This window comes from Odocoileus virginianus, unplaced genomic scaffold (genome assembly GCF_023699985.2).
Source record: "Odocoileus virginianus isolate 20LAN1187 ecotype Illinois unplaced genomic scaffold, Ovbor_1.2 Unplaced_Contig_2, whole genome shotgun sequence".
Classification (NCBI taxonomy): domain Eukaryota; kingdom Metazoa; phylum Chordata; class Mammalia; order Artiodactyla; family Cervidae; genus Odocoileus; species Odocoileus virginianus.
The window spans coordinates 3,270,738-3,285,015 of record NW_027224319.1 but is presented as its reverse complement, the minus strand read 5'-3'; the positions used below and the strand labels follow the sequence as shown (position 1 = coordinate 3,285,015).

Below are 14,278 nucleotides of genomic sequence, written 5' to 3'. Positions count from 1 at the left end.
TTTGTCAAAAACTCTTGGCATGAGGTGGTTCAGGCTGTATTCAGGAGAGAAGGACAATTGTGTAACTGAAGATCATGTCGAGTTCAGATCTGGCTACAGGGCGTTTCACGTGGACTAATTTCTGGGGAACATGGGCAACCTCCCTTCCGGACGACTGGCTCCAGAAGGGGGTGCTCACATGTGACAACCTGGAAACAGGATCCACACCACTCACAGTTCTTACCTAAAATGAGCCAGTATGGTTCCAGATGTTCAAGCTGGATTTAGAAAAGGCAGAGGAACCAGAGATCAAATTGCCAACATCCTCTGGATCATCGAAAAAGCAAGAGAGTTCCAGGAAACATCTACTTTTGCTTTATTGACTATGCCAAAGCCTTTGACTGTGTGGATCACAACAAACTGTGGAAAATTCTTAAAGAGATGGGAATACCAGACCACCTTACCTGCCTCCTGAGAAATCTGTATGCAGGTCAAGAAGCAACAGTTAGAACTGAACATGGAACAACAGACTGGTTCCAAATTGGGAAAGGAGTATGTCAAGGCTGTATATTATTGTCACCCTGCTTATTTAACTTATATGCAGAGTACATCATGAGAAACACTGGGCTGGAGGAAGCACAAGTTGGAATCAAGATTGCCAGGAGAAATATCAATAACCTCAGATATGCAGATGACACCACCCTATGGCAGAAAGTGAAGAAGAACTAAGAGCCTCTTGATGAAAGTGAAAGAGGAGAGTGAAAAAGTTGACTTAAAACTCAACATTCAGAAAACTAAGATCATGGCATCCAGTTCCATCACTTCATGGCAAATAGATGGGGAAATAATGGAAACAGTGACAGACTTTATTTTTCTGGGCTCCAAAATCACTGCAGATGGTGACTGCAGCCATGAAATTAAAAGACGCTTGTTCCTTGGAAGAAAAGCTATGACCAACCTAGACAGCATATTAAAAAGCAGAGACATTACTTTACCAACAAAGGTCCGTCTAGTCAAAGCTATGGTTTTTCCAGTGGTCATGTATGGATGTGAGAGTTGGGCTATAAAGAAAGCTGAAGGTCGAAGAATTATGCTTTTGAACTGTGGAGTTGGAGAAGACTCTTGAGAGTCCCTTGGACTGCAAGGAGATCCAACCAGTCCATCCTAAAGGAAATCAGTCCTGAATATTCATTGGAAGGACTGATATTGAAGCTGAAACTCCAATACTCTGGCCACCTGATGCGAAGAGCTGACTCATTGGAAAAGACCCTGATGCTGGGAAAGATTGAAGGCAGGAGAAGGGGACGACAGAGGATGAAATGGTTGGATGGCATCACCGACTCGATGGGCATGAGTTTGAGTAAACTCTGGGAGTTTGTGATGGACAGGGAGGCCTGGCGTGCTGTGGTTCATGGGGTCACAAAGAGTCGGATGCGACTGAGCGACTGAACTGAACTGAACGGTTCCAGACACCAGTGGTATTATTCACTGAATGTTGGTTCAATTATTTGACATGAAGGTTAAATTTCACATCAAATATGAACTGATATTGTTGCTAAGGAAAGCGACATGTGATCCAGATAGCTTCTGAACAGCTTGTTTCAAATTCTCTGTCCCAGTGGCTCCTGTCAGAATGCTTACGTTTCTTTCATGAATGCTCCAGTTTTTAACTTGGAAAATAAAGTCACTGTATAATGAAAAGTTACCGGGAAGAACTTCTGAAGTTTTAACCAAAGCATATTATCCAGGATCCCATAGTCACCCATTTATCTTTTCAGATTTCTGTGAACATAATGGCATTTTTAGAGGCTGCATTGGCCTAGATCACTGTGCTGTGCGGTGTGTGCTAAGGCACTTCAGTAGTGTCTGACTCTGCGACCCCATGGACTATAGCTTGCCAGGCTCCTCTGTCCATGGGATTCTCCAGGCAAGAATACTGGAGTGGGTTGCCATGTCCTCCTCCAGGGGATCTTCCTGACCCAGGGATGAACCCACGTCTCTTACATCTCCTGCACTGGTAGGCAGGTTCTTTACCACTAGCGCCACCTAGAGGACGGGATGGGAGGCGGGTTCTTTACCAGTCGCACCACCTAGGTGACGGGATGGGAGACAAACAAGACGTCACCTCAAACAGTGGCTGCTTGCCTTAGGAAGGTCTCCAGTTCCCCACCTGGGGGCCGTGCTAGCTTCCGCCCTTTGGCCTTGCCAGCTCCACTTCACCACTCGGCCTGCGTCCAGGCCTCTGTGCTGTTTCCTAGGACTCTTCCAACAACTGCCTGGTGGCCCCCGGCCGCGAGCGCTGTCCCCGCACCCCCTAACCACCCCATCCGCTGCTCACTGACAGGAGCCCCACAGTGGCTCATGACAGTAAAGGCGCTCACTGTCTGAGCTCTCTCTCTCTCTGCCAGGCACCGGGCTCCACAGGTCACACGAGAGGCCCTGTTTATCCCTGTCACAGGCCTGAGGGAGCCACTGCCATTCCAGCCCCGCTTCTCAGAGGGCCAAACTGAGGGACGGGACTGTGAAGCCACAGACCCCGGTCCCCACCCCAGCCCACACTGGAGACGGAATGACCCCTGGACTCCCTCTCTTCCCTGCCAGCCCCCAGCCGCTCCAGATGCAGTCCGGCCCTCTCTCGAGAGTGGCCCTGCCTCTGCTCCAGCCCCAACCTCGGCTCACGGTCCAGGGAGGGCTCCCCCCGCCGTGGCCCCTTCCCTCCACTTAGGGAAACCGTGCTCCTCTTTCAAAGCCAAGGTCACATCTCTTCCTCAGGACACGTTCCTCAGCGCCCCAGCTGCCAGAGGCAGCGACGCCTATGCGAGCAGCGGTGACCACCTAGCATGTGAGCTACTAAGCCCTGTGCTGCCACTGTTTTCCTCTTTGTGAGACAGGGCCTCGTCTGTGAAATGGGAAGAATAGCAGGGTCTGCCTCGTGGGACTGCTGTGCGGGGTCAGTGAGTTAGTACCTGGAAAATTCTAAGGGCAGAGCCCGCTTCTTAGTCGGTGCTCACAGTGTGTTAGTGGGTTTTGTCATTAGTGCGTCCAGAAGCAGGTTAAGCACTCCTGGCATGCTCCGTCTAATTCTTGGCATAATGAGGTGAGGCAGGCCCTGGATTTGACTCCACTTTCTAACTGAGGAAACTGAGGATTAAGCATTTTGAAAAGTGAGGTGGTCCAAGTCCCAAGCTCTTCTGTCTTAACCTGGAGGCTATGCAAATTGTCAGTGTGCATGACAACGTGTGTGCCTCCCCAGACCGTCTCTCCTGGTGCTGGGGTCCACGGACACGAGGCGGTGCCTCTGGGCTCAGAGCACACGGGCGTGGCTGAACTGAGTTACGCTGAGTTATGCTGTTCTGTGCTGCAGCTTCTATTTCTGGCCTTGGCCCTGAGTGAGATCACGTGGAGACAGGACGGCAGGCCTCGACACCCCGACCCGGAGGCTGTTGAGCTGGGTGTGCTTGCAAGGAGCCCTACACATTTTAAATCTTGAAATTTTTATTTCAATGGAAATCTAAGATTATTTTACCAATTATCAAAACTCGATTTCTTTTCCGCAGTGGATAATTTAAAATGGAAAGACATTTTCAGACTAGAACTTCAGCGTCTCAAGTTTGGCATTTCTGGGACTTCCCTGGTGGTCTAGTGGTTCAGACTCTGCAGGGGGCACTGGTTTGATCCCTGGTCAGGGAACTAAGATCCCACAGGCTGCAGGGTGTGGCAAAAAAAAAAAAAAAAAGTTGGCCTTTCTCAACCTCAGCTTAGGACGAGTCCTTAGAAGTATGCAAGAGAATTATTTCTTAGAAACGTTAACCAAATTAAAGAAATTACCTCTCTGTGGCACAGGCTAGTTTTGAAGACTCTGGGAAGAAGCCTAGCCAGGCAGCCCCACCTCCTTGCCCTCTGTGGGCAGGCGAACAGGAGGCATCGAGGAAGTAAGTTCCAGGGGAGAGCGTGAGGAGAAAGAGTGGCTGACAAGGAGCCAGTCTCCTGGGGGCTACTGTCTTTCCCAATGTGGACCTGCCCGCAGGGCCCAGGGTCAGCAGACGCAGCAGGTGGGGACTGGCAGGCCCAGCTACCCCTCAGCCTCTGGGTAACTTGTCTGTGGCACGTTCCACAACTTGCAATCATTTTGTTTCTATTTTTCTTTCCTTCTTATTTTTCCCTATCTCTTCTACCAGGTTTTAAGCTCCACAAGGACAGGGACCCGGCTTTTTGTATTTGGGTTTGGGTCCCAAGAGCCTGTGTTAAGGTAAGGGAGGTAACTGGATAATGACTGAGGAATAAACAAATGTGGGCAAAGTGATGAGCTCTCTGAGCCTGTGTCCTCAGCTGAAAAAAAAAAAAAATGAGGACAGTGATGCCCACCTTTCAGGGTGATGAGAGTTGGGATGTAAATCCGCTGGCCCACGTGTGGTTCAGACTAAAAGGTCTGCCCTTGTTTTCTTTCCCTCTTCAGCCACATCAGCATATTGAAGAGAGATTCTGCACAATGGGTCTCAGATTAAGCAAACTAAATGCATAAGGATAAACTAGAGCAGAATTACTAGCTCTATATAATAATCGACTACTGCTATGTATTTAAAATGATCCACTTTACCAAAAAAGAGATTTCATGTAGCCTTTCTGAAATATATTTTGCAGAGTGAGGGATTCCATGCCCACCACCTCACTATCACCCTACCCTTTCCCAAAGCCAAGAGCAGCTGAATGAAACCTAGAGAGGCTGAAACACAGTTGGAATGAAGACAGAACACATAAGACAGGACAGGTTGATTCTTTCCATGCTCTCAAAAGCTCGAAGGCCACAGGTTTTCTGCTCACAAGCTTTTGGTATGTGGTGACCTCAAAACTGAAGGTGCTGGCAAAGCAAGACAGGCTGGAAGGTCGGGCAGAGAGTCAGAGAAACCTCCAGACCCAGCCATGTGTGTGTGTGTGTGTGTGTGTGTGTGTGTGTGTGTGTGAGATTCCCCTGGGTGCGAGGGGCCTCGGGAGGCACTCACCAGACTTCCAGGCTCAGCCGTGTGTGTGTGTGCGTGTGTGTGTGTCTGTGTGTCTGTGTCTGTGTGTGTGTGAGAGAGAGATTCCCCTGGGTGTGAGGGGCCTCGGGAGGCACTCACCAGAACCGCCATCTGCACGACCTCGGGCTGCTGGAGGAATTGCGGGTCCACGGTGGGCCAGGCCTGAAGCAGCACGCTGGCGTCCCAGGTGTAGTGGGCACACAGCTTCTGTGGCACCAGTGCCAGGCCTGTAACACGGAGACACAGAGGGTCACTGAGCACATACGGGCTCAAGGGAGCACGTTGTAGAGCGTCTGTCCCGACACGGCCTGCCCTGGAGCTGTCTGAGGCCCCAGGGGCCCCACCGTGGCTTTCCACAGCCCACCAGGGGCCCCCACTTCCTTCAGCCTTGCTCATCATCCCAGCTTATTTATTAAATATATTTTGGCCATAGGAGGCTAGTTTGGGGGAGAATGGATCAGTGTATATGTATGATTGAGTCCCTTCGGTGTTCAACTGAAACTACCACAATACTGTTAATCAGTCAGACCCTAAAACAAAATAAAAAGCTTAAAGTTTGGGGAAAAAAAAATTTTTTTTTGACTGCACCAAGTGGCATGTGGGATTCCAGTTCCCTGACCAGGGATCGAACCTGCACACCCTGCACTGGAAGCATGGAGTCTTAACCACTGGAGTGCTAGAGAATTACCATCTCAGTTTATAGGCAGCTTTTTTTTTTTCAACGATACCCAGAGCAATAAAGATGGGTGAACACACTGATCTGAAGTGTGCATTTGGAAAAGTAAGGCTGCTGACTTTCCTCGGTCTCTGTAGTCCCGCTGGTGAAGCTCTCCAGCGTGTGCAGATCCCAAAGTAACGAGCTATGTTCGCTTCCTCTCTGGCCCAAGAATACTTGTGGTCTGAGAGGGCCTCCCACCCAGTCCTTCGACTCCTAATCGACCGAGCCAACATGCTGAGAACAGCAGGATGCTCCTTCTGGACCTACTCAGAGGGAGCTCAACCTCTCAGCTAAAACCTCCTCTCGTGAGAGGCTCCCGCCAGTTGCAAATTGTAAAGAGCTGTCCTTGGCTCAGGGTGGGTCCAACCCGAGGAAGCTGGGAGGAATGAAAGCCTCTCCCCTGTCGAGCTCCCCAATGCTTCGTGCTGCAGCCAAGGCCGAGGAGGCTCAGCACCCCAGAGACGCTCATGGCCAGTGGTCTGCACTTTAGGGCTTCAACCAGGGCTTCTCTAGCAGGGAGGGTTTGACCTCTGAGCCTCTGCTGATGTCGGGAGTACAAAAGATGCCCCCAAATGTGCAGGAATACACGGGGCAGAAAAACCGATGCCTGGGCAATCGTGGCGTGGCACCTCACCGCTGCTTCCTGGTCCTCCCAGAGGCGGGCCTTGAGCGAGAGGGCACATGAATGAGGGCAGTGTGCCCATGTGGGGACGTTGCCATGGCAATGGCACAGCCCTCACACTGTGAGTGGTTTCTCCAGGGCTGGTAGAGGTGGCATGGCCCTTACATTCCGTGTTTCCCCTGCCCCAACCCGCCCCACTTATTATTAGCCTTGAGACTAGCAGATACATTTGAAGTTTGAGTCTGGGACAGAGGAAATGAAGCCCACCAATGCCAGTCCCGAACACTGGGCTGTGAGTTGACAATGTTTTATTTTCTTTGATGATAAAACTGATGCATACTCCTTGCAGAAAATTTGTAAAAAGTCAAAAAACAAAAAAAAAATCATGTTCACATGGATAGCATCTATAAAACTTTTTATTTTGAAAGACAGTAATATAATATATTGAATGAATATTTGTATGATATTGTATCCACAGAATCAAGCCAAACCACCACCTGGATCATGCTATAGACACAGTTTTGGATTCTCTTTTCTCCTACATTTTAAACTAGTAATCAGCTTCATGGAAAATGACGACACACAATAGTATATATACTATGGTCATAGTTTTAGCAAACGTTTATATAAACAGATAGAAAAGTCGAGGAAGAAAAACAGTAGAATAGCAGCAAGGATTATCCATGGGAGATATAAGTATAGGCAATCTTCTTGTTAAAAAAAATTATAGATTTTTCTACAAGGAATACTCACAGCTTTGTAATTTGAAAAGATATTTATAAACAGTGTTCCCATACTGTGACATCAGTTCAAGAATTTTCTTCTGGTTTCTTTTTAAGGTTTCATTTTCTTTTCCATTTATTCATAATTTATTTATCTGTAATTTATTTTGTGTATAATGTGAAAAAAAAATACACAGCAGTTTTCCAAACTGACTCCATTGAATAAAGCTTCTCTTCCCTATTGGTTTGTGATTTTGTTTTACAATATACTATACTAGATATGGGCTTCCTTGCTGGCTCAGACAGTAAAGAATCTGCCTGCAATGCAGGAGACCTGAGTTCGATCCCTGGGTTGGGAAGATTCCCTGGAGAAGGGCAGGGAAACCCACTCCAGTATTCTTGCCTGGAGAATCCTCATGGACAGAGGAGCCTGGCGGGCTACAGTCCATGGGGTCGCAGAGTCAGACACAGCTGAGCGACTAAGCACAGCACATATTAGGGATGGCTGCAGAACTGTTTACTATGAAGATACTTAAAATGCCTGCATGTGATGAGGTGAAGAACGGGTCAGAATATGAATCAGCACGCTGCTTCCTTCAGTGAGAAAGTCTTGCTACCAACAATATGGTCAGTTTTACTGGAATGCGTGCTTAGTGACACAGGCCATGGACCTGCTAAGCTCCTCACCTTGTCCTAAGCTCTGAGAGACAGTTCCCAGACCAGCCTCAGGTCTCTGGACCACTCTGAATAGCACTGGTGTCTTACTCTGGTGACCTGCGTGTCTCAGCCCCCATGCGGGCATTGCGGATTTGCCGTAGCATCCTATGTTCTACTTTCTGGCGCTCTTCCTGTCACCCTGTGCTGGCAGACAGCCTGGGGGAGGGGAAGGCCCCTGGGGATCTGAGAACCCAGTGGCATTGGAGATGCGCTCCTGGCCCCGTCTGGCCCCTGTGCCCTGGGCTTCCCTGCTTCTAACGAGCCTGCTCTGTTTCCAACACATGTGTCTCTTGGCAGAAGCAGAAAGGAGCTTCCTGCTGGTTCCTCAGAAGGGTTCCTATTGAGACTCATATCTAAATACAGGACAGAGGTCACAGAAGGGAGATAATCAGGTCTTTATTTTAGCTGGCTGGGCCAGCATGGCTTGTTCTATGACCCAGCTGCCATGGGCAGCGTTCCAGAGCCTCCGCATGGCAGTTGCACAGGATGCCTGGGAGATGAAAGGACCCTGGACACAAATGTTCTGGGCAGAAGCTGTTACAAATTCCACTTTAAAAAGAAATGAGGAAGCCCAGCCTTCCTGGAGCAATCAGGATGCTTATTTATAGTGGCTGGCGGCCCTGCCAGGGATTCCATATAGATGGGAGAGGGGGGCCCCCCCACCTCGCTACCCCTGCCCTGTCCTGCTCAGCAGAGAGGAACAGAAACTCACGACCCCAGGCTCTGCGTCATGTTTTTGCCTTCCTGCTCTTTTTAGGGAACTAAAAATACCTACCATTTGCATGGCAAATACAATGCTTTCTTTACGTGACACAGGTCAGGCCAGGAGCTGGTGTTTGGGAAGCACATGGAGAAAGTCTGAACACGGGCTGGGAAGCGGCAAGGTTCTGATACACAGGCCACAGTGGAGGTCAGCTGTCGCTCTCAGCCCACCCTCTTCCTGCCCCTCCCTGGAGAGCTGCTGTCGCTGACCTTCCTGTGCAAGAACCGAAACGACCCTCTTCTCCCGCCCCGAGAGCTGGTGATTCTCAAGCCACCATGGCACTTGGAACGAGAGCAGGTGGTCGAGGCGTCTGTGGATGGCAGGCCTCCCCTGATGACCAGTTTCATGCCTATCTCCACTCCACCCTAATCCTCATCACACACAGGGGAGGCCCGGAGACTGGGTCCCCACCATGCGCCACCCAGCCCTGGCACTGCCAAGGAAATGGGCTGGGAGAGACGCTGCTTCATGTTAGCCTTTACCCACAGAAAGGGTTCTAGTGACATTGCCTCAGTGGTAAAGAATCCGCCTGCCAATGCAGGAGCCACAGGTTCGATTCCTAGGTTGGGAAGATCCCCAGGAGAAGGAGGAAATGACAACCAACTCCAATTTTCTTTCTGGGAAATCACATGACCTGAGAAGCCTGGTGGGTTATAGTCCATTGAGTCACGAAAGAGTCGGATATGACTCAGTGACTAAACAACAACAAAATAATGTGGAAACAGCACACACATTCATGTATAAAACCATAGGAACATCAGCAAATATCTTACTGTCCCTTACAAGTATCACACACACACTTCTAGATGATTTGTGGATTTGAAAGGTTTTTTTTTTTTTTTTTTTTTTACCTTTCTGAGTGGCTTGCAGAATCTTAATTCCTCAGCCAGGGACTGAACCTGTGCCCTCTGCAGTGAAAGCTTGGAGTCCTAACCACTGGACCACCAGGGAAGTCCCAAGATTTGTAGTTTTGTTGAAATTAATGAATACAGCATATATGCACAGCAAAACAATATAGCTACAATATTTTACCACCATTTTTACGAAGAAAAAAATTTGTGGTGGTAGACTACACTTCACTATCATGAGTTACTTGAGAAACTTAAGGGAGGCAAAGGGTCACCGTGCTGTGACCCTAATAATTAAGATGTTGATGGAAGACTCAGAGACGGCAAGAGGTAGAAGCAAGATGCAAAAAGCAAGGTAGAAAAATCACTGTTGAACTGTAAAAATGGCCAGAGAAACAGAAATGGGAGATCTTATTACTACATTTTAAATAACTTATATTTGGAAAAGAGGCTAATTGCAAAGTAGCACAAAAAAAAAAAAAAAAGAAAAAGAGGGAAAATCACTTAAATGCCCATCAACAGACAACTGTTGAATAACTGATGGAATGAATATTCACTAGGTAAGACACCATGAAGCTTTTTAAAAAAGAACAGCGTCAACCTGTAAGTGTTGATACAGAACTACCCAATACAACACCCAGTATGGGAAGAGAGAAAAATTTCACCTACATGCATGGAGTTCTGACAATTTGACTGTCAGACTCAGCAGTGGAGGTGCCTGGGGAGAACAACCGAGCCTAAGGGTGAGGCTGCGCGAGAACCTAGGACACACCCTCTGTAAGAGTTTAGGGTTCCTCAGTATGTGCATAGACGTAATTTTCAAGGAAAACTCTAGGATTTGCTTTGCTTTAAGAAGCCCAGAGGGGGAAACCTCGTGTCCTTTGTCTGGAAACAGTGTCAGTGACTCCAAACATGCAAAATTTCCCTAACACCCTCGTGGATAGGACAATACTCTATGATGATAAACAAAAGATAACTCTGTAAATTCAGATTGTGGTCTCCTGATCTTCTCAGATTCAGAGCTTCAGGAAGGAAAAAAAGATTTCCTCATCCTGTTAACGTGTGCACACTGCCAAGACACTGGTTCTATTATTTCCCACTGAAGGTCTCCACTGACTCTTTACATGGTTGGTAGAGGATATTATTAGGCTATCAAGTACTTTGGGTTTCTCTAAAGGTTTTCTTTTATTCAGAGCCACGATGGCTATTTTGCCCATGGACCCCAAACGGCCCTCAAAAGACAGATCTCATCTGATGTCCTTTGGGGAGAATCTCTTCCATGAAAACCTGCTTTTCTGGGGAGAAATGGTAATTTCTGAACAACCCACCCTCACTGACCGTACTCCCATTGTAGTCACTGTGCGGTTATCTAAGATGCAGCAGGGAAATCAGAAGCTGTATGAAAGCTATGTTTTTTATTTATTTATTTGCGCTGGGTCTTAGTTGCAGCATGTTTGTTGTTGCTGTTGGAGCAAGTGGCTTCTTTAGTTGTGGCATGGGAACTCTTAGTTGCATCATGTGGGATCTAGTTCCCTGACCAGGAATCGAACCTGGACTCCCTGCAATGGGAGTGTGCAGTCTTAGCCACTAGACCACCAGGGAAGTCCTGAAAGCTATGTTTACTTAGCCTTGAGAGGAGGGCGGCTGACAGTGTGGGACGACAGTAACGACGTCCCCCGCACAGCACAGTGCGTCTCACTGTGCTGAGGACTCTCACTCCTGCGACGCTGGCCCTTACCGGACGCTGGGAGAGGCTGGAAGGCGTCAGGTCCCCGCCATCCGCAGGAGGCGCCTGACAAAGGGCTGCGAGCTAACGGCCCGGGTGCCGTGCCTGGGGTGGGGGACTCCTCACCTGACTGTGCCGTGGCCCCGCTGCCCATTCGGAGAAGCCCCACACACACTCATGTGCAGAGCCAGGAGACAAAGGTTTCCCACTGCTTTTTTAAATGCTTGAGGGATGACCTTTCAAGGGAATGAACACAGACTGCAGTGCCTGCTGCTCCGAATGCCCTCCCCAGCTTTCCCACCAATGCCTAGAACAGAGTCCGGCACAAAATACACGCTCAATGAATGTTCACGGAATGACTGAACGAGACTGGTTAGGAAAACTCAGATTCAGTCTAGACCCACTCCTTATTATAATACAGCTCACAAAACCCACTGGAGTCACATGTGGGGAGAAACACGGAGCCGAATCTGAAACAGACTAGTTTCTATCACACTGCTTTAGTGTATGTCCTTCAGGAGAGCCAACAACTGAAAAACAGACCAGCAGGGTATCACCACAGTGTACACCTCTGGTAAGACCTGCCGGCTGGGGGTAGGACTCTGGAGACAGCAGGCCCTCTCTGCCACCCTCCGAATCCTGGCCCTAAGACACAGACTGGAGGGGCATGCAAGGAGGGGATTTCTGAAAACCCCATTTACATCAGTCCCTTGTCGGGGAAATGGAATGAAGAAGGCAGACAGATAATGCGGGACTGAAAATTATAAGAGGGAGAGATGTGTATATTCCAGGGTGAGAGTGAATACGTTTATTACAAATTAGATAAGCTTTGTTTTATAAGAAGGGAAGAGCAGGAAAGAATTAACAGTGTGCTACTTAAAAGACTTAATGTGATCACCAATGCTAAATGAAAGAGGCATGTTTCCTGCCTAAGGAGATAATGAAAGGGTGCATAAGCTAATGTAATATGGCAGCAGCCTGGCAGGGCCTAATACCACCCTCCCTTTAGGGCATTCTGTCTATTCAGTAAAGAATGGGGGGACGTTCTTGTCCAATGTGATGTGTTCTAAAGCACAGAAGCAACTCAATTCACTTGGTGAAGGCAGTGAAACCCTTATTTCCAAACCTGACAAGGCACAGTGAGGAAAAGCTGGTTTCTCCTAGGAGAGTAACTGCAAAATCCTAAATCAAACACTAGCAAATAGGAGTTACAGTATGTTAAAGGTGTATGACCCCATGGCCAAGGTAAATCTATCCCGCAATAGTCTGTTGGGCAATCAATTAATTGTACATAAGTCATATCATCAGGACAAAGGGGAAAATTAAAAGCCAAGACTACAATCAACTGAAGAATGGATGTTTAGTAAAATCTACCTCCCTTTCCTAAGGTGAGTTCTGGTAAACAAGGCTAGCTGGCCGCTTCCTGAACACGACAGGGAGTATCTACCCTAAACCAACAGCCAACAGCAAACCTCACAGGGAAACATGTTCCACTTAACTTTGGAAATGCGAGGAGACTTGCTGTCACCAGTATTCTTTAACATCCCATGCGGTTTTCTAAGCAGTATATTAAAGAAAGTAAACAGGCACAAGAGCGTAACTGTTCGAAAGGAGGAAACTTATGCTTATTTGTTAGTCACAGACTCCTAGAAAATCCAAGAGGATTCTACCCCTAAATGAAGGAAGAGTGACTGATAGGGGATCTGGTTATAAGTAAGTAAATAAATACTAAAAATCATACACCAGATATTACCAGTCAAAAATTATAAGAGAAAAAAAAAGATTCCAGTTAGAGTAAAAAAAATAAAATGTATGGCAAGATGTTGGGAAAGGTGAAGGCAGGAGAAGAAGGGGACAACAGAGGATGAGATGGTTGGATGGCATCACTGACTCAATGGACATGAGTTTGAGCAAGCTCCGGGAGTTGGTGATAGACAGGGAGGCCTGGCGTGCTGCAGTCCATGGGGTTGCAAAGAGTCAGACACAATTGAGCGATTGAACTGAACTGAACTGATGGCAAGATGAAATATTTGAAAATAATCTTAAGAAATGTGTGGGATCCATATGAGGAACTTGACTGGGTGTGAGGGAAATCTTGAATAAATGGAGAGACAGACCGTGTTCGGGGATGGAAGCCTAGATGCGGTAGAGATGTGAAGCTTTCCCAGGTTACTTCCAGGCTTAAGAAAATCTCAGTCAAATATCTCAAGGAGATTTTGGGAGAACTTAACAAAATCACACCCGAGTTCTACTGAGAAGAATAAACCAATGAGAAGAGCTAAAATAACCATGAAAAAGAAATGAATGCTGCTTCTCAGAGACCCCCAGATAAAAGCATAATGTAAACACAGCATCCTTAGGCTGCCTGCCTCCTGCAAGCGCCTTTAAAACATCCTCAGAAGTCACAGGGGACCTCTGAGCACAGGGTCTGGAGAAGCAGGCCCAGCTCCGCCGTCAAGTCCCCCTGCGTGGCCCCTCCTCACCTCGCTCGCGTTTCCAGAGAGAGGTCCCCAGGGCCGACGCCACACACCGGGCCCCACGGCGGAGGACTTGAGTCCTGAATAAGGCTCAACAAGCGGCGGAAGCACACGCTGGTCAGCAGTAACAGGTCAAGTGAGGCCTACGCCACCTACCTGCCCAGAGCTCTGAGGTTATGTGAGGGGCCATGGGGGCGGCCATCACCATCAGGGCACACAGGGCATCCTCGAACTCGGGGCTGTGGAGAACAACTCTCTGCGAAGCTTGCTGCGGGAGAGAAGGGAACAGCAGTGTAAGCAAGCCGAGGCACGCAAGGTGAGCCTGGGTAAGACAGGCCATGAAGCTTCCTGAAGTCCAGAGACATGCAGGCGTGAAGAGACTCTCTTCACACCATTTTTGTTTTAGGCAAAGAACTTTCCCCGTTTAATCACAGTATTAAAAATAGCCGGAGCAGCAACAGCAGTTGTATTACTGTTCTATTTTATTTTTTTGGCTGCGCCGCACAGCTTGCAGGATCTTAGTTTCCTTATGAGGGACTGAACCTCATATGAGGCCCTCTGCAGTGGAAGCACAGGGCCCTAACCACTGGACCGCCAGGAGAGCCCAGAGCAGATATAGCACTGTTGACTGAACATTAACCACATCCTTGAGCTGATGCTAACTGGTTTGGGTCTTCCCACCCTCTGA

General features: G+C 48.2%; 1 protein-coding gene across 4 annotated transcripts in view; it reads right to left on the bottom strand.

Moving 5' to 3' along the window:
* The window catches only part of LARS2 (leucyl-tRNA synthetase 2, mitochondrial), a 258,562-nt gene that overhangs the window by 1,755 nt on the left and 242,529 nt on the right, over positions 1-14,278 (bottom strand). For all 4 annotated transcript variants that reach the window (XM_070463340.1, XM_070463342.1, XM_070463341.1 and 1 more), the window contains 2 exons: positions 13,747-13,858; positions 5,097-5,224 (listed from right to left, as the gene is read on the bottom strand). In XM_070463340.1, coding sequence (XP_070319441.1) covers positions 5,097-5,224; positions 13,747-13,858 — 240 coding nt within the window. The remainder of the gene's footprint in view (positions 1-5,096; positions 5,225-13,746; positions 13,859-14,278) is intronic.